The sequence below is a fragment of the Petromyzon marinus genome, assembly GCF_048934315.1.
Source record: "Petromyzon marinus isolate PM22_M1 ecotype Great Lakes invasive population chromosome 76 unlocalized genomic scaffold, UKy_Petmar_22M1.pri1.0 chr76_unloc.3, whole genome shotgun sequence".
In the NCBI taxonomy this organism is placed as follows: Eukaryota; Metazoa; Chordata; class Hyperoartia; order Petromyzontiformes; family Petromyzontidae; genus Petromyzon; species Petromyzon marinus.
Genome location: NW_027422620.1, coordinates 773982 through 794588, shown reverse-complemented (window position 1 = coordinate 794588; position 20607 = coordinate 773982). Strand labels below are relative to the sequence as shown.

Sequence of the window (20607 nt, the reverse complement as noted above, 5' to 3'; positions counted from 1 at the left end):
AGAGATGAGAGGAGAATGATGTTTCGTAACATTCTGGAAGCAATCGTTGATTTGAGGCTTTCGTAACTGCAGGGATCCACACACTCTGTGCGTCTCTCTTTAAAGTCGTCACGTAGTCGGCAGAACAAATAAAATAAATCACGACGTTTCGGGCGAAACACCAAGCGTCCATCATCAGGTGGGGGAAGCCTTGGCCTGCCGCTGAGGCAGACTGCTTTAAAAGGTTTGAAATGGGTGTAGCCCAAGGGTCAAAAAGAAGTGGCCGGGGCCAGTGATGTTAATGTGAGAGATTAGCGTGATGTTAATTAGCATGATGTTAATGTGCAACTGTAAGATAGGAGGGGAGCGGCCTCCTCGACTAGGGAGTGCAACCCAAAGGACATGTGAGCATGAGAGTGTAATCCAAAGGATATGTGAGCATGAGTGCAATCCAAAGGACATGCGAGCATGAGAGTGTAATCCAAAGGATATGTGAGCATGAGAGTGTAATCCAAAGGACATGAGCATGAGAGTGTAATCCAAAGGATATGTGAGCATGAGAGTGCAATCCAAAGGACCGTACTATCCGCCAAGCTGTTTCTCCCACCATACAGAAACAAACCACCTGATACTCCGATCAAAATCATCACACTGCCATACATAGCAGGCGTTACCAAAAATATTTCCAAAATTCTAAACACAAGATCCAGGTCCGGTTCAATACAGTACACAAAATCCGTGATCTGATCCCATCCGTAAAGGACGTCATTCCTGACTTACAGTACCCCGGTGTTTACAAATTGAGTTGTACCTGTGTAGTGGGTTCACGGGACACTGAGACGGTGGAGTAGAGGCAGCACTGTTTATTTAACTTAACAGGGGTTACACTGGAAGGGGTAACGGCTTTTTCACCCGTATACACGCTGGGACACCCCCTAGGCTATCTAGCCTAACTCCTGTGCTCCCAGTTCCTCCGCTACAGGCGCTAGAGGAGGCTATCTGATCTGGCCCTGGTCAAGCACAGATCACGGCACCCCACCAACCAGACCGACCCTTAAAAGGGCTCCGGCTCTGAGGCTCTGGGGCCGCACCACTGGCTTACCCTGCCGGCCCTCACAAGGACAGCGGTCAGGGAAGTCCCAGGGTCTATCTAGCCGGCCTTCCTTCTTCACTGGTTCTTCATTCTTGGCCCCAACACACTGCCCCGAGCTCTCTGGCTCCGCGCCCTTTATACCCATACACCACTGAGGGGCGGGGCTATAGCGGACGTGGTTGTAGCCACCATGGTGTGGCTGCGTTACCTTCCCACACTGCGTTTCCTTCCCACAACACCCGTACACCTGTGGCGACTGCTATATCGGGGAGACGAAGCGACATATTTCTGACCGAATTCGCGAGCACAAATCAGATTTTGAAACTCGGCAGAACGAATTCTTCGGCCGTGGCTGATCACTGTCTCAACACAGCGGGGTTCTCATGATATTGTTTTCTCCGATGCCAAAGTTCTCTGCAAACCTCCCGGATACTACCAAAGATTTGTCCATGAAGCCATCCAGATGTACAAAAATAGACAACTTCAACCGAGGAAGGTTTTAAATTGAGCAACCATTGGAAAGATGTCATCAACCAAGTCAAACTTTAGCTGCCTTATAATTGTACGGCCATTGCCGTTGCTTCTAGTGGGTTGTATGTACTCGCTCTCAAGCACCACGCCATCGCTTCCCCCAAACCCCCTGCAGCATAACAAAAGGCGGCTTAACTTAGCCCCTCCCTGAACCCCGTCTATATAATCTTGGGTGTCTCAAGAGCTCTCCACGTGACACAGATCTTCTGCTGCGACTGTTCCACCTGAAGACGGAAGCTGGTGTTGCCTCCCGAAAACGTCGCGACTGAATTTAGTTGTTTTCATTTATTTTATTTTACCTGCGTGACTTGACCGAGAAAAAAAAAAACAAGAATATGAATCCTTGCAGTCACGAGAGCTTCAAATCTAGAATTAAAGTCAAGGTAAGACCATGCAATATGTATCTTCATTTGTGTTGAACGAGTATGAATAGTGGAACTGCATTCGCCTATAAAACGTGAATTGAATACGTAACTCACCTGTACGCGTGTGTTGTAAAGAATGCTGATATGAAATATGAAATAGTGCCGCCTGACCGATAGTCATTGTGCAGCGTGCCAATTGAATGGTGAATTTCAGCTCCCTCTATGGGGCGAATGTGTGTGTGTGTAAATCTGGCTGCGATACTAGCCAGTGCCTCCCCAACCATTGACCTCACCGCACGTCACGGACTTTCATCAGCTAGCCGAGACCAGGCCACTATGGGTTGGAATGGGGTCCTGGGTGTACACCCACCACCGGAGCGGAAGAATGGCAGGCGCATCTTACAGATGACAAGTCGATGGTCAGAGGGCAGATCAGCTCCACGGTAGGTCCTGGTGTCAAGGACATGGGCTCGCATCCGCTGGTCCGTCACTATGTAGTCCAGCAGATGTTCTTGCTTGGACCCGGCGTGCATCCGTGATGTTGTGTGGATGCTCCGATGCCGGAACAGCGTGTTGGTAATAACAAGCCCATGGCCTGCACAGAAGTCCAGCAGCCTCCTACCGTTGTTACTGAGCTGATCTGGCCCATGCCTTCCAACTCGCCCCCAACCAGCTCACCCACCCACTCAAAAACCCACCCACTCAAAACGCCAAAGTGGTTCATCATCGCGTGGGAATTTATAGCAGCAGCGTAGATCCACGCGGCCACCGCGGGGGAGAGAGCCCAGACACACGCGGAGCCCAAGTACACAGCAGCGGGCCTCATCGCGGTCGGGATCGGACCCACGGCCCCCGGGCGTGGCAGGCAAAGCGCCCCACTCGCCACGGCTCCCGTGAGCCACGAGCGGACGTGGAGCCCAGTATGGCCGCAAGCCGCCCCCACCCCCCACATTCACGCGACTTCCGCCGACGCCGCCACACTCGGCCAATCGGGCGGCGTCGGGCATTCGCGTTCCAGACGCCGGGCCAATGGCGAAGCTTCCCTCTCCCCAGCGATCGTTCACGATTTGGCCAATCGCAGTGCCGAGTAGACGCATCATCGCTATTCGCAGCCCGGCGAGATTCGGCCAATCGCGGCGCCCCGTCAAGATTCGGCCAATCGCGGCGCCCCGTCAAGATTCGGCCAATCGCGGCGCCTGCGCACCGACAACAACCAATCGCGGCGCTCGCTCACTTAAACGAATGTCCAATCGCGAGGCTCGCTCGCTAAATTCATCATCCAATCGCGTCGCAGCGCGTTCACTTCGATCAATCGCATCTTTGGACTCGCCCAAGCAAACCGGGTGCTCGGCACTCCCTCTAGTCCAGTCTGATCCGGTCCAGTCGGGTCTAGTCCAGTCAGGTCTAGTCGGGTCTAGTCCGGTCAGGTCTTATCCGGTCTAGTCCAGTCTGATCTGGTCCAGTCTGGTCCATTCCGGTCCAGTCTAGTCTAATCCGGTCCGGTCTAGTCCGGTCCAGTCTGGTCTAGTCCCGTCTGATCTGGTCCAGTCCGGTCTAGTCCCGTCTGATCCGGTCCGGTCCGGTCTGATCCGGTCGAGTCCAGTCCGGGTCCAGTGTAGTCCAGCTTCCTGACCCTAACCGCCCTCCCCACCGTGAACACCCCGCCCCCAGCCCACCCAGAGCCACCTCCCCTCCCACGGATCGACCAATCGCATCGCCGTCGTAGGCAGCTGCTGCTGCTGCCGCTGCTGCCGCCCCTCCGTGCCGAGCGCTGCCGTCAGTTGTCCCTGGAGGTGTCCCGGAGGTCCTCCTCGTCCGTGTAGTCCGCCGGCTCCTCGCCCGGGCGGAGCAGGCGCCCAACGTAGCGATACTTCTCTGTAGGGGCACGGGGGGGGGAGGTGAGTCTCTGTGTGAGTCTGTGTGTGTGGTGAGTCTCTGTGGTAAGTCTGTGGTGAGTGAGTCTGTGGTGAGTCTCTGTGGTGAGTCTCTGTGGTGAGTGAGTCTGTGGTGAGTCTGTGTGTGTGGTGAGTCTGTGTGGTGAGTCTGTGGTGAGTCTGTGGTGAGTGAGTCTGTTTTGAGTCTCTGTGGTGAGTCTGTGGTGAGTGAGTCTGTGGTGAGTGAGTCTGTGTGGTGAGTCTCTGTGGTGAGTGAGTCTGTGGTGAGTCTCTGTGGTGAGTCTCTGTGGTGAGTGAGTCTGTGTGGTGAGTCTCTGTGGTGAGTCTGTGTGGTGAGTGAGTCTGTGGTGAGTGAGTCTGTGTGGTGAGTCTCTGTGGTGAGTGAGTCTGTGGTGAGTCTCTGTGGTGAGTCTCTGTGGTGAGTGAGTCTCTGTGGTGAGTCTCTGTGGTGAGTCTCTGTGGTGAGTCTGTGTGGTGAGTCTCTGTGGTGAGTGAGTCTCTGTGGTGAGTGAGTCTGTGATGAGTGAGTCTGTGGTGAGTGAGTCTGTGATGAGTGAGTCTGTGGTGAGTGAGTCTGTGATGAGTGGTGAGTAAGTCTGTGGTGAGTGAGTCTGTGGTGAGTGAGTCTGTGGTGAGTGAGTCTGTGGTGAGTGGTGAGTGAGTCTGTGGTGAGTCTTTGTGGTGAGTCTCTGTGTGTGGTGAGTCTCTGTGTGTGGTGAGTCTGTGGTGAGTGAGTCTGTGGTGAGTCTCTGTGGTGAGTCTGTGGTGAGTGAGTCTGTGGTGAGCGAGTCTGTGTGTGTGGTGAGTCTCTGTGGTGAGTCTCTGTGTGTGGTGAGTCTCTGTGTGTGGTGAGTCTCTGTGTGTGGTGAGTCTGTGGTGAGTGAGTCTGTGGTGAGTCTCTGTGGTGAGTCTGTGGTGAGTGAGTCTCTGTGGTGAGTCTCTGTGGTGAGTGAGTCTGTGGTGAGTGAGTCTCTGTGGTGAGTCTGTGTGTGAGTGAGTCTGTGGTGAGTGAGTCTCTGTGGTGAGTCTGTGTGTGAGTGAGTCTGTGGTGAGTGAGTCTCTGTGGTGAGTCTCTGTGGTGAGTGAGTCTGTGGTGAGTAAGTCTCTGTGGTGAGTGAGTCTCTGTGGTGAGTCTGTGTGTGAGTGAGTCTGTGGTGAGTGAGTCTCTGTGGTGAGTGAGTCTGTGGTGAGTGAGTCTCTGTGGTGAGTGAGTCTGTGGTGAGTCTCTGTGGTGAGTCTCTGTGGTGAGTCTCTGTGGTGAGTCTGTGTGTGAGTGAGTCTGTGGTGAGTCTCTGTGGTGAGTCTCTGTGGTGAGTCTGTGGTGAGTCTCTGTGGTGAGAGTCTGTGGTGAGTGAGTCTGTGAGTGAGTCTCTGTGGTGAGTCAGTCTGTGGTGAGTGAGTCTCTGTGGTGAGTCTCTGTGGTGAGTGAGTCTGTGGTGAGTGAGTCTCTGTGGTGAGTCTCTGTGGTGAGTCTCTGTGGTGAGTCTCTGTGGTGAGAGTCTGTGGTGAGTGAGTCTGTGAGTGAGTCTCTGTGGTGAGTTTGTGGTGAGTCTCTGTGGTGAGTCTCTGTGGTGAGTCTCTGTGGTGAGTCTCTGTGGTGAGTGAGTCTGTGGTGAGTGAGTCTGTGGTGAGTGAGTCTGTGTGGTGAGTGAGTCTCTGTGGTGAGTGAGTCTGGTGAGTGAGTCTCTGTGGTGAGTCTGTGGTGAGTGAGTCTCTGTGGTGAGTCTGTGGTGAGTCTCTGTGGTGAGTCTGTGGTGAGTGAGTCTGTGGTGAGTCTGTGGTGAGTCTCTGTGGTGAGTCTGTGGTGAGTGAGTCTGTGGTGAGTCTGTGGTGAGTCTCTGTGGTGAGTCTCTGTGGTGAGTGAGTCTGTGGTGAGTCTGTGGTGAGGCTCTGTGGTGAGTCTGTCGTGAGTGAGTCTGTGGTGAGTCTGTGGTGAGTCTGTGAGTGAGTCTGTGGTGAGTCTGTGGTGAGTCTGTGGTGAGTGAGTCTGTGGAGAGTGAGTCTGTGGTGAGTGAGTCTGTGGTGAGTGAGTCTGTGGTGAGTCTCTGTGGTGAGTCTGGTGGGTGAGTCTGTGGTGAGTCTCTGTGGTGTGAGTCTCTGTGGTGAGTGAGTCTGTGGTGAGTGAGTCTGTGGTGAGTGAGTCGGTGGGGAGTGAGTCTGTGGTGAGTCTCTGTGGTGAGTCTGTGGTGAGTGAGTCTGTGGTGAGTGAGTCTGTGGTGAGTCTCTGTGGTGAGTCTGTGGTGAGTGAGTCTGTGGTGAGTGAGTCTGTGGTGAGTCTGTGGTGAGTCTGTGAGTGAGTCTGTGGTGAGTCTGTGGTGAGTGAGTCTGTGGTGAGTGAGTCTGTGGTGAGTGAGTCTGTGGTGAGTCTCTGTGGTGAGTCTGTCTGTGGTGAGTCTCTGTGGTGAGTCTCTGTGGTGAGTCTGTGGTGAGTGAGTCTGTGGTGAGTCTCTGTGGTGAGTCTGTGGTGAGTCCCTGTGGTGAGTGAGTCTGTGGAGAGTCTGTGGTGAGTCTGTCTGTGGTGAGTCTCTGTGGTGAGTCTGTGGAGAGTGAGTCTGTGGTGAGTCTCTGTGGTGAGTGAGTCTGTGGTGAGTCTGTGGTGAGTCTCTGTGTGTGGTGAGTCTCTGTGGTGAGTCTGTGGAGAGTGAGTCTGTGGTGAGTCTGTGGTGAGTCTCTGTGTGTGGTGAGTCTCTGTGGTGAGTCTGTGGAGAGTGAGTCTCTGTGGTGAGTCTGTGGTGAGTCTCTGTGGTGAGTCTGTGGTGAGTGAGTCTGTGGTGAGTCTCTGTGGTGAGTCTCTGTGGTGAGTCTCTGTGGTGAGTGAGTCTGTGGTGAGTGAGTCTGTGGTGAGTGAGTCTGTGGTGGGTGAGTCTGAGTGAGTCTCTGAGGTGAGTCTCTGAGTGAGTCTCTGAGTGAGTCTCTGAGTGAGTCTCTGCGCGAGTCTCTGCGTGAGTCTCTGAGTGAGTCTCTGCGTGAGTCTCTGTGTGAGTCTCTTGAGTGAGTCTCTGAGTGACTCTCTGCGTGAGTCTCTGAGTGAGTCTCTGTGTGAGTCTCTGAGTGAGTCTCTGAGTGAGTCTCTGTGTGAGTCTCTGAGTGAGTCTCTGCGTGAGTCTCTGTGTGAGTCTCTTGAGTGAGTGTCTCTGAGTGAGTCTCTGAGTGAGTCTCTGTGTGAGTCTCGGCGTGAGTCTCTGCGTGAGTCTCTGAGCGAGTCTCTGAGTGAGTCTCTGAGTCTCTGAGTGAGTCTCTGTGTGAGTCTCTGAGTGAGTGAGTCTCTGAGTGAGTGAGTCTCTGAGTGAGTGAGTCTGAGTGAGTCTCTGAGTGAGTCTCTGCGTGTCTCTGAGTGAGTCTCTGAGTGAGTCTCTGCGTGAGTCTCTGCGTGAGTCTCTGCGTGAGTCTCTGAGTGAGTCTCTGAGTGAGTCTCTGAGTGAGTCTCTGTGTGTGTGTGAGTCTGTGTGAGTGCGTGAGTCTCTGTGCGAGTCTCTGCGTGAGTCTCTGTGTGAGTCTCTGAGTGAGTCTCTGAGTGAGTCTCTGCGTGAGTCTCTAAGTGAGTCTCTGTGTGTCTCTGTGTGAGTCTCTGAGTCTCTGCGTGAGTCTCTGCATGAGTCTCTGAGTGAGTCTCTGAGTGAGTCTCTGAGTGAGTGAGTCTGAGTGAGTCTCTGCGTGAGTCTCTGCGTGTCTCTGAGTGAGTCTCTGTGTGAGTCTCTGCGTGAGTCTCTAAGTGAGTCTCTGTGTGAGTCTCTGTGTGTGTGCGAGTCTCTGTGTGAGTCTCTGAGTGAGTCTCTGAGTGAGTCTCTGCGTGAGTCTCTGAGTGAGTCTCTGCGTGAGTCTCTGCGTGAGTCTCTGAGTGAGTCTCTGCGTGAGTCTCTGCGTGAGTCTCTGCGTGAGTCTCTGTGTGAGTCTCTGCGCGAGTCTCTGACCCATGAACTGCATCTCCCACTCCCGCACGCTCTCCGTCTGCACAGCGGTGAGGTCTGAGAGGTCGTCATAGGTGTCCCGCAGGGCGTCCGTGTCCAGCCGGAAGGACGCCAGGCCACGGGAGGCATCGCGGCCGGCAAACGCTCCATAGGGGCCATCTGGGGGAGAGACGGGGGGGTAGGGGACGGAGAGAGGGGTAGGGAGGGGTAGGGGGGGAGGGGTAGGGGGGAGAGGGAGAGGGAGGGGGGGGAGAGAGATGTTCCATTAGGGGGGGTCCACGTTTCGCAAGCGTAGAGAAGGGAGGGAATGACCGTGGCCGAGAAGACCTGAAGCTTAGTGCGGAGCGACAGACCAGGTAGCTTCCACACAGCGTTACGCAACCGGTGAAAAGATTGCCGCTCGACTGATTCGGAGCGAGACCTCTGCTGTTAAACTGGAGCCGGTCATGAGCACACTGCCCAGGTATGGGAAACTCTCCACTCTCTCCACAACTGCCCCATCACCGATTGGGAGTTGTGGGGGTGGAGTGTCCGATGGTACAAAATACCCAGGCAGGTGCTTAGTTTTGGTGGGGCTGATGGTAAGACCCCACCTCTTAGTGGCACGCTCCAGTCTCAGCAGCAGCGTCTCCAACTCCTCCTCCGAGTGAGCAGAAACTCCCAAATCATCGGCATACATAACGTTGGTTGAGCAATAGGGAGCCATCCCTTGACCGCACCCGGGCGCCGATCAGCCTCCCATTGTGTCCGTGTAACGAGAGCGCCATCTCCTGTATTACGTGGGGAGTGGCGTGATATGCAGTTCTGGGTTATCTCGGGGAAATGATTACATCTCGGCCAAAGGTCATGGGGCGGAGCCACCCGGGAAGCCTCTGGAACGCTCCAGAAGGTTCCAAGAGGGGCGTGGCCAGGGGCGGGGTTTAGTCGCCGGGGAGCGAATATCGGCGGGGGGTCGGCGCGCGACGAATCAAGAGGAGCTCCCCGTCGCCGCCGCCGCCACCGCCGCCGCCGCCCCTACGTCTCCATGGGCCACGTGGCGGCTCCACCTTCAGCCGCTCACCGCTCCCGAGGGCGCGGGCAGCCGGCGGCGTGCCGGAGAGCGGCCGAGCGCCACGTGCCATCGGCAGTGCGAGTGAGAAGAGAGACAGCCGACTGGACCGAAGATTTATTAAGAAACCATTCAAGATTTCATCGCGTCGGAGCCACTCACTGTATCTGTACCGGATGGAAATTCCTCCGGTACAGCCATCGAAGGCTTCACGAACCACGTGGTAGAAATAGATGTTAAAAAATGTGGGAGCCAGAGGAAGACTTCCCTGTCGCACCCCAAGGTGAACGGGGAATGGCTCCGACTCCCGGCCACGTAGTTTTACCCGGGCCCGCTCACCATCATGAAGGTCCTTAATGATCGTGAGCAGAGGGTCAGGGACTCCAAAAGCACGAAGAACGACCCAGAGCCCAGGCCTACTGATGGTATCATGGGCCTTGACCAGGTCAATAAAGCAGAGATGTAGGTCTTGTTGGAATTCCCTACACCTCTGCTGTAGCGGACGGACAGAAAATATGGCATCTGTGCAGGACCGCCCTTTCCTGAAACCACATTGGGGCTCTGCAAGCCTCTCCTCAGCGTGCCTGGCAAGGCGATGTTGAATAATCCTTGCCAGGACCTTTCCCGGCACACTGAGGAGTGAGATGCCCCCGTAGTTGTTACAGTCTGTGCGGTCCCCCTTCTTACAGAGAGGGACCACCAGGGCATCCTTCCAATCCTGCGGAACCCGTCCAGTGGTCCAGACTGTTGTTATGATGTCATGTAGGGCAGTCTGTGCACAAACGCCACCCTCCCTCAGCATTTCGCTTGGGAGATCATCTCTGCCCGCTGCCTTTCCTGGTCTCAGACTCCGGATTGCCTTCAGTACTTCCTCAACAGATGGCACCTCAGCCAGCCACTCACAGGGGGTGACTTCCTCCTGCAATATTTGAGGCACCGCAGCCTCAGCAGGGTCATCCCCACTTTGTGCCATGATGTTTTCCTGGCTGAGGGATTTTCCCTCCCCCAAGACCCCACAGAAATGTTCAGCAAATCTGCAAACCTGTTCCTGGGGGTCGGAGGTTGGATCACCGTTCTTTCCCCTAATGATGGTAATAGGTATGGCGCTGCAGGTAACTTTTTTGATGGAGTTAAATAAAGATTTGTGATCGCAGGCCACTGAGGCAGACTCCATCTCCTCAGCAACCCGCGACCACTACCCATCCTTGCAGCGCCTCACGGCTCTCCGAACCTCCGAGCGAAGGCTGCGGTAAGCCTCCTCATTTTCTGACGTGGGATGCTGTAGCCGATGAGAGTGGCCTGTCGCTTTTTCTCAAACATCCTCTGTCAGCCAGGGTCGCTGGGGAGGTCTGGACCACGTACCCAAAGCAGCCATTGCAGCTGCATGAGTCACAGCTGCAAGTGATGATGAAATTCTCGCTTGAAACTTTCACCACCACCACCTCAACCACCCCCACCACCACCCCCACCACCTCCACCACCACCACCACCCTCATCACCACCACCTCCACCACCCTCACGACCACCACCACTACCCTCACCACCACCCTCACCACCACCCTCACCACCACCACCCTCACCACCACCACCCTCACCACCACCACCACCCTCACCACCACCACCCTCACCACCCTCGCCACCACCACCACCTCCACCCTCGCCAACACCATCACCCTCACCACCATCACCACCCTCACCACCACCACCTCCACCACCACCACCACCCTCACCACTACCACCACCACCTCCACCATCCTCACAACCACCCTCACCACCACCACCCTCACCACCACCTCCACCACCCTCACCACCACCCTCACCACCACCCTCACCACCACCACCACCACCACCACCTCCACCACCCTCACCACCTCCACCACCCTCACCACCACCACCACCACCACCCTCACCACCACCACCCTCACCACCACCCTCACCACCACCTCCACCACCACCCTCACCACCACCACCACCTCCACCACCACCCGCACCACCACCACCACCCTCACCACCTCCACCACCACCCTCACGACCACCACCACCATCACCACCCTCACCACCACCATCACCACCACCTCCACCATCACCACCACCACCTCCACCACCACCCTCACCACCACCACCCTCACCACCACCACCACCCTCACCACCATCACCACCCTCACCACCACCCTCACCACCCTCACCACCACCACCACCACCACCACCCTCACCACCACCACCACCACCCTCACCACCACCCTCACCCCCCTCACCACCACCCTCACCCCCCTCACCACCCTCACCACCACCACCACCACCCTCACCACCACCACCCTCACCACCACCCTCACCACCACCACCCTCACCACCACCACCCTCACCACCCTCGCCACCACCATCACCCTCACCACCATCACCACCCTCACCACCACCACCTCCACCACCACCACCACCACCCTCACCACCACCACCTCCACCATCCTCACCACCACCTTCACCACCACCACCACCCTCACCACCACCACCACCACCCTCACCACCACCACCACCCTCACCACCACCACCACCACCTCCACCACCCTCACCACCACCACCACCCTCACCACCACCACCACCACCACCCTCACCACCACCACCACCCTCACGACCACCACCACCACGACCACCACCATCACCACCCTCACCACCACCACCACCTCCACCACCACCTCCACCACCCTCACCACCTCCACCACCCTCACCACCACCCTCACCACCACCACCACCCTCACCACCACCACCCTCACCACCCTCACCACCACCACCCTCACCACCACCACCCTCATCACCACCCTCACCACCACCACCTCCACCACCACCCTCACCACCACCACCTCCACCACCACCCGCACCACCACCACCACCACCCTCACCACCTCCACCACCACCCTCACGACCACCACCACCATCACCACCCTCACCACCATCAACACCACCTCCACCATCACCACCACCTCCACCATCACCACCACCACCACCACCCTCACCACCACCACCACCCTCACCACCACCCTCACCCCCCTCACCACCACCCTCACCACCACCACCACCACCACCCTCACCACCACCACCCTCACCAACACCACCACCCTCACCACCACCACCACCCTCACCACCCTCACCACCACCACCCTCACCACTACCACCCTCACCACCCTCACCACCACCCTCACCACCACCCTCACCACCACCCTCACCACCACCACCCTCACCACCACCCTCACCACCACCGTCACCACCACCACCCTCACCACCACCCTCACCACCACCACCCTCACCACCACCACCACCCTCACCACCACCCTCACCACCACCACCACCCTCACCACCACCACCACCCTCACCACCACCCTCACCACCACCACCCTCACCACCACCCTCACCACCACCACCACCACCCTCACCACCACCACCCTCACCACCACCCTCACCACCACCACCACCACCCTCACCACCACCACCCTCACCACCACCCTCACCACCACCACCACCACCCTCACCACCACCACCCTCACCACCACCCTCACCACCACCTCCACCACCCTCACCACCACCACCACCCTCACCACCACCCTCACCACCACCACCACCACCCTCACCACCCTCACCACCACCCTCACCACCACCCTCACCACCACCCTCACCACCACCACCCTCACCACCACCACCACCCTCACCACCACCCTCACCACCACCACCACCACCCTCACCACCACCACCACCACCACCCTCACCACCACCACCCTCACCACCACCACCACCCTCACCACCACCCTCACCCCCCTCACCACCACCCTCACCACCACCACCCTCACCACCACCACCCTCACCACCACCACCACCCTCACCACCACCACCACCACCCTCACCACCCTCACCACCACCACCCTCACCACTACCACCCTCACCACCACCCTCACCACCACCCTCACCACCACCCTCACCACCACCACCACCACCCTCACCACCCTCACCACCACCCTCACCACCACCACCCTCACCACCACCCTCACCACCACCGTCACCACCACCACCCTCACCACCACCCTCACCACCACCACCCTCACCACCACCACCACCCTCACCACCACCACCACCCTCACCACCACCCTCACCACCACCACCCTCACCACCACCCTCACCACCACCACCCTCACCACCACCCTCACCACCACCACCACCCTCACCACCACCACCCTCACCACCACCCTCACCACCACCACCACCACCCTCACCACCACCACCCTCACCACCACCACCACCACCCTCACCACCACCCTCACCACCACCACCACCACCCTCACCACCCTCACCACCACCCTCACCACCACCACCCTCACCACCACCACCCTCACCACCACCGTCACCACCACCACCCTCACCACCACCCTCACCACCACCACCCTCACCACCACCACCACCCTCACCACCACCCTCACCACCACCACCACCACCCTCACCACCACCACCACCCTCACCACCACCCTCACCACCACCACCCTCACCACCACCCTCACCACCACCACCCTCACCACCACCCTCACCACCACCACCCTCACCACCACCCTCACCACCACCACCACCACCCTCACCACCACCACCACCCTCACCACCACCCTCACCACCACCACCCTCACCACCACCCTCACCACCACCACCACCACCCTCACCACCCTCACCACCACCACCCTCACCACCACCCTCACCACCACCACCACCACCCTCACCACCACCACCCTCACCACCACCCTCACCACCACCACCCTCACCACCACCACCACCACCCTCACCCTCACCACCACCCTCACCACCACCACCACCCTCACCACCACCACCCTCACCCTCACCACCACCCTCACCACCCTCACCACCACCACCCTCACTCTCACCACCCTCACCACCACCACCCTCACCACCACCCTCACCACCACCACCCTCACCACCACCACCACCACCCTCACCACCACCCTCACCACCACCACCACCCTCACCACCACCACCACCACCACCCTCACCACCACCACCACCACCACCCTCACCACCACCACCACCCTCACCACCCTCACCACTCTCACCACCACCACCCTCACCACCACCACCACCACCCTCACCACCACCCTCACCACCACCCTCACCACCACCCTCACCCTCACCACCACCCTCACTCTCACCACCCTCACCCTCACCACCACCCTCACCCTCACCACCACCCTCACCACCACCACCCTCACCACCTTTGCCGTAGAATCTCCGCCCGCACGAGACGTCGAAGACTTTGCCGTTCACCGCCACCAAGATCCGCGCCTCGCGCTCCCCGTCGAAGAGGTTCAGCTGCTGCAGCGTGAAGTCTCTCCTCTTCATGGGGCCCCCCACCTCCTCACGGCCCCCCACCCCCACCACCTCCTCCTCCTCCTCATCGCCACCCCCCACCTCGTCGCCGCGTCGCTCGCCGAACGCGGCGGCGAGGCCGCGCGCTAGCAGCGTGCGGAGACGGCGGCCGCTGCCCGTGGCGGCTGCGAGGACGACGAAGACGACGACGAGGAGGAGGAGGACGACGAGGAGGAGGAGGCTCGAGGGGTACCAGGAGGAGGAGGATGATGATGATGAGGAGGAGGAGGATGAGGCACCATCAGCGGCCATCATCACCACCACAACAACAACTACACGATTCCGATTCCGTTACGATTCGGTATTTTAATTCAGCGCGCGGATTCGATTCCGAATGTTTCAGAGCGGAATCGATTCCGGTGTTGCGGTAATCGATTGCGGATGCGGTGAGGTCGTGAATGATGTTTGCGGCAAGATCATCACGAGGACGAGGAGAAGGAGGAATCACCTCAATCACCTCCATGATCGTTACAACCCTCTGACTGCACTCGATTCCGATTCTTCGTGGACTGAGTTTTAAAAATAGCGGGCGCGGAATCGATTCCGGTGATGGCGAAGTTGACGGTTCTAGAGGGGAATCGATTCCGTTGTTGTTGTTGAAGCTGCAGTCATTAGAGGCGTCATCGATTATTCATGCGGTGAGATAATCGATTGTTCATGCGGTGCGATAATCGATTATTCATGCGGTGAGATAATCGATTATTCATGCGGTGAGATAATCGATTATTCATGCGGTGAGATAATCGATTGTTCATGCAGTGCGATAATCGATTATTCATGCGGTGAGATAATCGATTATCCACGCGGTGAGATAATCGATTATTCATGTGGTGAGATAATCGATTAATCGTGCGGTGAGATAATCGATTATTCATGCGGTGAGATAATCGATTATTCATGCGGTGAGATAATCGATTATTCATGCGGTGACATAATCGATTATTCATGCGGTGAGATAATCGATTAATCGGGCGGTGAGATAATCGATTATTCATGCGGTGAGATAATCGATTATTCATGCGGTGATATAATCGATTATTCATGCAGTGAGATAATCGATTAATCGTCCGGTGAGATAATCGATCATTCATGCGCTGAGATAATCGATTAATCGTGCGGTGAGATAATCGATCATTCATGCAGTGAGATAATCGATTAATCGTGCGGTGAGATAATCGATCATTCATGCAATGAGATAATCGATTATTCATGCGGTGAGATAATCGATTATTCAAGCGGTGAGATAATCGATTATTCGTGCGGTGAGATAATCGATTAATCATGCGGTGCGTTAATCGATTATTCGTGCGGTGAGGTCATGGATGATATTTGCAGCAAGATTATCACGATGAGGAGGAATCTTCCTCCATCATCACCACGCTCACCATCATCAATCCCCTATTGTTGGGGCCTTTCGGTAAAGTCACGTGACTAGAAAATAAAATAAATAAAATTACAACAATGAAAAGTGAAAAGTGAAGAGTAAAAATAAAAATATAAAAATAAAAAATAAAAATTAAAAACCTCGCGACGTTTTAAGTCACAATTCATCATCAAAGCCTCAGCCTGCACTCGTTTCGATTCCGATTCCCGTGGTTGGAGTGACTTGGGCGGATGAGGAATCGATTCCCGTCACGGTGGAGGGCGGGGCAAGGAGTAGTGGGGGGTGAGGAGAGAATCGATTCCTGATGTCGGTGATGGATTAAGGGAGAAATCGATTCCGTTGTTGATGGTTACGTCATCAGAATCATCGTTGATGAATGCGATAAGTTCATCGATTATAAACCCAGCAAGATCACCGATTATAAAAAAAAACAGCAAGATAATCGATTTTAGACAAAGTAAGATTATCGATTATAAATACAGTAAGATCGATTATAAATACAGTTAGATAATCGATTATAACAACAGTGAGATCATCGATTATAAATACAGTAAATTAATCGATTAGAAAGATAGTCGGTTATAAATTTAGTAAGATAAATCCAGCAATATCATCGATAAAAACAGTAAGATAATCGATTATAGGCAAAGTAAGATAATCGATTATAAACCCAGCAAGATCATCGATTATTAAAAAAACAGCAAGATAATCGATTATAGACAAAGTAAGATTATCGGTTAGAAATATAGATAGTCGTTTATAAATTTAGTAAGATAATCGATTATGAATACAGTAAGATCGATTAAAAATCCAGCAAGATCATCGATAAAAACAGAAAGATCATCGATTATAGGCAAAGTAAGATAATCGATTACAAATGAAGTAAAATCATCCATGATAAATGTGTAATGGGTTCAAACTGAGTCGCAGACACGCGGGGTGACTACCAGGTAGGACACTGGGTAGGGGTTGACAGGTGAGTGAGTTGGTCTGTAACAAGGTAGGACACTGAGTAGGGGTTGACAGGTGAGTGAGTTGGTCTGTAACAAGGTAGGACACTGAGTAGGGGTTGACAGGTGAGTGAGTTGGTCTGTAACAAGGTAGGGCACTGAGTAGGGGTTGACAGGTGAGTGAGTTGGTCTGTAACAAGGTAGGACACTGAGTAGGGGTTGACAGGTGAGTGAGTTGGTCTGTAACAAGGTAGGACACTGACTAGGGTTGACAGGTGAGTGAGTTGGTCTGTAACAAGGTAGGACACTGAATAGGGTTGACAGGTGAGTGAGTTGGTCTGTAACAAGGTAGGACACTGAGTAGGGGTTGACAGGTGAGTGAGTTGGTCTGTAACAAGGTAGGACACTGAGTAGGGGTTGACAGGTGAGTGAGTTGGTCTGTAACAAGGTAGGACACTGAGTAGGGGTGGACAGGTGAGTGAGTTGGTCTGTAACAAGGTAGGACACTGAGTAGGGGTTGACAGGTGAGTGAGTTGGTCTGTAACAAGGTAGGACACTGAGTAGGGGTTTACAGGTGAGTGAGTTGGTTTGTAACAAGGTAGGACACTGACTATGGGTTGACAGGTGAGTGAGTGGGTCTGTAACAAGGTAGGACACTGAGTAGGGGTTGACAGGTGAGTGAGTTGGTCTGTAACAAGGTAGGACACTGAGTAGGGGTTGACAGGTGAGTGAGTTGGACTGTAACAAGGTAGGACACTGAGTAGGGGTTGACAGGTGAGTGAGTTGGTCTGTCACAAGGTAGGACACTGAGTAGAGGTTGACAGGTGAGTGAGTTGGTCTGTAACAAGGTAGGACACTGACTATGGGTTGACAGGTGAGTGAGTTGGTCTGTAACAAGGTAGGACACTGAGTAGGGGTTGACAGGTGAGTGAGTTGGTCTGTAACAAGGTAGGACACTGAGTAGGGGTTGACAGGTGAGTGAGTTGGTCTGTAACAAGGTAGGACACTGACTATGGGTTGACAGGTGAGTGAGCTGGTCTGTAACAAGGTATGACACTGAGTAGGGGTTGACAGGTGAGTGAGTTGGTCTGTAACAAGGTAGGACACTGAGTAGGGGTTGACAGGTGAATGAGTTGGTCTGTAACAAGGTAGGACACTGAGTAGGGGTTGACAGGTGAGTGAGTTGGTCTGTAACAAGGTAGGACACTGACTATGGGTTGACAGGTGAGTGAGTTGGTCTGTAACAAGGTAGGACACTGAGTAGGGGTTGACAGGTGAGTGAGTTGGTCTGTAACAAGGTAGGACACTGAGTAGGGGTTGTCAGGTGAGTAGTTGGTCTGTAACAAGGTAGGACACTGAGTAAGGGTAGACAGGTGAGTGAGTTGGTCTGTAACAAGGTAGGACACTGAGTAGGGGTTGACAGGTGAGTGAGTTGGTCTGTAACAAGGTAGGACACTGACTAGGGTTGACAGGTGAGTGAGTTGGTCTGTAACAAGGTAGGCCACTGAGTAGGGGTTGACAGGTGAGTGAGTTGGTCTGTAACAAGGTAGGACACTGAGTAGGGGTTGACAGGTGAGTGAGTTGGTCTGTAACAAGGTAGGACACTGACTATGGGTTGACAGGTGAGTGAGTTGGTCTGTAACAAGGTAGGACACTGACTAAGGGTTGACAGGTGAGTGAGTTGGTCTGTAACAAGGTAGGACACTGAGTAGGGGTTGACAGGTGAGTGAGTTGGTCTGTAACAAGGTAGGACACTGAGTAGGAGTTGACAGGAGAGTGAGTTGGTCTGTAACAAGGTAGGACACTGAGTAGGGGTTGACAGGTGAGTGAGTTGGACTGTAACAAGGTAGGACACTGAGTAGGGGTTGACAGGTGAGTGAGTTGGTCTGTAACAAGGTAGGACACTGACTATGGGTTTACAGGTGAGTGAGTTGGTCTGTAACAAGGTAGGACACTGACTATGGGTTTACAGGTGAGTGAGTTGGTCTGTAACAAGGTAGGACACTGAGTAGGGGTTGACAGGTGAGTGAGTTGGTCTGTAACAAGGTAGGACACTGAGTAGGGGTTGACAGGTGAGTGAGTTGGTCTGTAACAAGGTAGGACACTGAGTAGGGGTTGACAGGTGAGTGAGTTGGACTGTAACAAGGTAGGACACTGAGTAGCGGTTGACAGGTGAGTGAGTTGGTCTGTAACAAGGTAGGACACTGACTATGGGTTTACAGGTGAGTGAGTTGGTCTGTAACAAGGTAGGACACTGACTATGGGTTTACAGGTGAGTGAGTTGGTCTGTAACAAGGTAGGACACTGAGTAGGGGTTGACAGGTGAGTGAGTTGGTCTGTAACAAGGTAGGACACTGAGTAGGGGTTGACAGGTGAGTGAGTTGGTCTGTAACAAGGTAGGACACTGAGTAGGGGTTGACAGGTGAGTGAGTTGGTCTGTAACAAGGTAGGACACTAACTAGGGGTTGACAGGTGAGTTGGTCTGTAACAAGGTAGGACACTGAGTAGGGGTTGACAGGTGAGTGAGTTGGTCTGTAACAAGGTAGGACACTGAGTAGGGGTTGACAGGTGAGTTGGTCTGTAACAAGGTAGGACACTGAGTAGGGGTTGACAGGTGAGTGAGTTGGTCTGTAACAAGGTAAGACACTGACTAGGGGTTGACAGGTGAGTGAGTCGGTCTGTAAAAAGGTAGGACACTGAGTAGGGGTTGACAGGTGAGTGAGTTGGTCTGTAACAAGGTAGGACACTGAGTAGGGTTTGACAGGTGAGTGAGTTGGTCTGTAACAAGGTAGGACACTGAGTAGGGGTTGACAGGTGAGTGAGTTGGTCTGTAACAAGGTAGGACACTGAGTAGGGGTTGACAGGTGAGTGAGTTGGTCTGTAACAAGGTAGGACACTGAGTAGGGGTTGACAGGTGAGTTGGTCTGTAACAAGGTAGGACACTGAGTAGGGGTTGACAGGTGAGTGAGTTGGTCTGTAACAAGGTAGGACACTGAGTAGGGGTTGACAGGTGAGTGAGTTGGTCTGTAACAAGGTAGGACACTGAGTAGGGGTTGACAGGTGAGTGAGTTGGTCTGTAACAAGGTAGGACACTGAGTAGGGGTTGACAGGTGAGAGAGTTGGTCTGTAACAAGGTAGGACACTGAGTAGGGGTTGACAGGTGAGTGAGTTGGACTGTAACAAGGTAGGACACTGAGTAGGGGTTGACAGGTGAGTGAGTTGGTCTGTAACAAGGTAGGACACTGACTAAGGGTTGACAGGTGAGTGAGTTGGTCTGTAACAAGGTAGGACACTGAGTAGGGGTTGACAGGTGAGTGAGTTGGACTGTAACAAGGTAGGACACTGAGTAGGGGTTGACAGGTGAGTGAGTTGGACTGTATCAAGGTAGGACACTGACTAAGGGTTGACAGGTGAGTGAGTTGGTCTGTAACAAGGTAGGACACTGAGTAGGGGTTGACAGGTGAGTGAGTTGGTCTGTAACAAGGTAGGACACTGAGTAGGGGTTGACAGGTGAGTGAGTTGGTCTGTAACAAGGTAGGACACTGAGTAGGGGTTGACAGGTGAGTGAGTTGGACTGTAACAAGGTAGGACACCTAGTAGGGGTTGACAGGTGAGTGAGTTGGTCTGTAACAAGGTAGGACACTGACTAAGGGTTGACAGGTGAGTGAGTTGGTCTGTAACAAGGTAGGACACTGAGTAGGGGTTGACAGGTGAGTGAGTTGGTCTGTAACAAGGTAGGACACTGAGTAGGGGTTGACAGGTGAGTGAGTTGGACTGTATCAAGGTAGGACACTGACTAAGGGTTGACAGGTGAGTGAGTTGGTCTGTAACAAGGTAGGACACTGAGTAGGGGTTGACAGGTGAGTGAGTTGGTCTGTAACAAGGTAGGACACTGAGTAGGGGTTGACAGGTGAGTGAGTTGGTCTGTAACAAGGTAGGACACTGAGTAGGGGTTGACAGGTGAGTGAGTTGGACTCTAACAAGGTAGGACACCTAGTAGGGGTTGACAGGTGAGTGAGTTGGTCTGTAACAAGGTAGGACACTG

At 54.6% G+C, this 20607-nt stretch overlaps 1 protein-coding gene across 2 annotated transcripts; it reads right to left on the bottom strand.

Moving 5' to 3' along the window:
• Positions 1-827: 827 nt before the first annotated feature.
• Positions 828-14638, bottom strand: LOC116958342 (membrane-associated progesterone receptor component 2). 2 transcript variants are annotated; one of them, XM_032980898.2, is made up of 3 exons: positions 14072-14638; positions 7775-7930; positions 828-3843 (listed from the first exon to the last, which is right to left on the bottom strand). In XM_032980898.2, the coding sequence occupies exons 1-3, from the start codon at positions 14481-14483 to the stop codon at positions 3746-3748; spliced, it is 666 nt and encodes a 221-aa protein (XP_032836789.2). In that variant the 5' UTR covers positions 14484-14638; the 3' UTR covers positions 828-3745. The 2 variants fall into 2 exon arrangements, with proteins under 2 accessions (XP_032836789.2, XP_032836790.2); XM_032980899.2 differs by having other exon boundaries at positions 14075-14638.
• Positions 14639-20607: the final 5969 nt, after the last annotated feature.

Excerpts from the sequence above, each read along its gene's own strand:
- LOC116958342 (XM_032980898.2), bottom strand. The coding sequence starts at position 14,483 with ATGATGGCCGCTGATGGTGCCTCATCCTCCTCCTCCTCATCATCATCA. Across the intron at positions 7,931-14,071 it reads GAGATTCTACGGCAAAGGTG|ATGGCCCCTATGGAGCGTTT; the intron begins GTGAGGGTGGTG and ends TCTCTCCCCCAG. Across the intron at positions 3,844-7,774 it reads GTGGGAGATGCAGTTCATGG|AGAAGTATCGCTACGTTGGG; the intron begins GTCAGAGACTCG and ends GTGCCCCTACAG.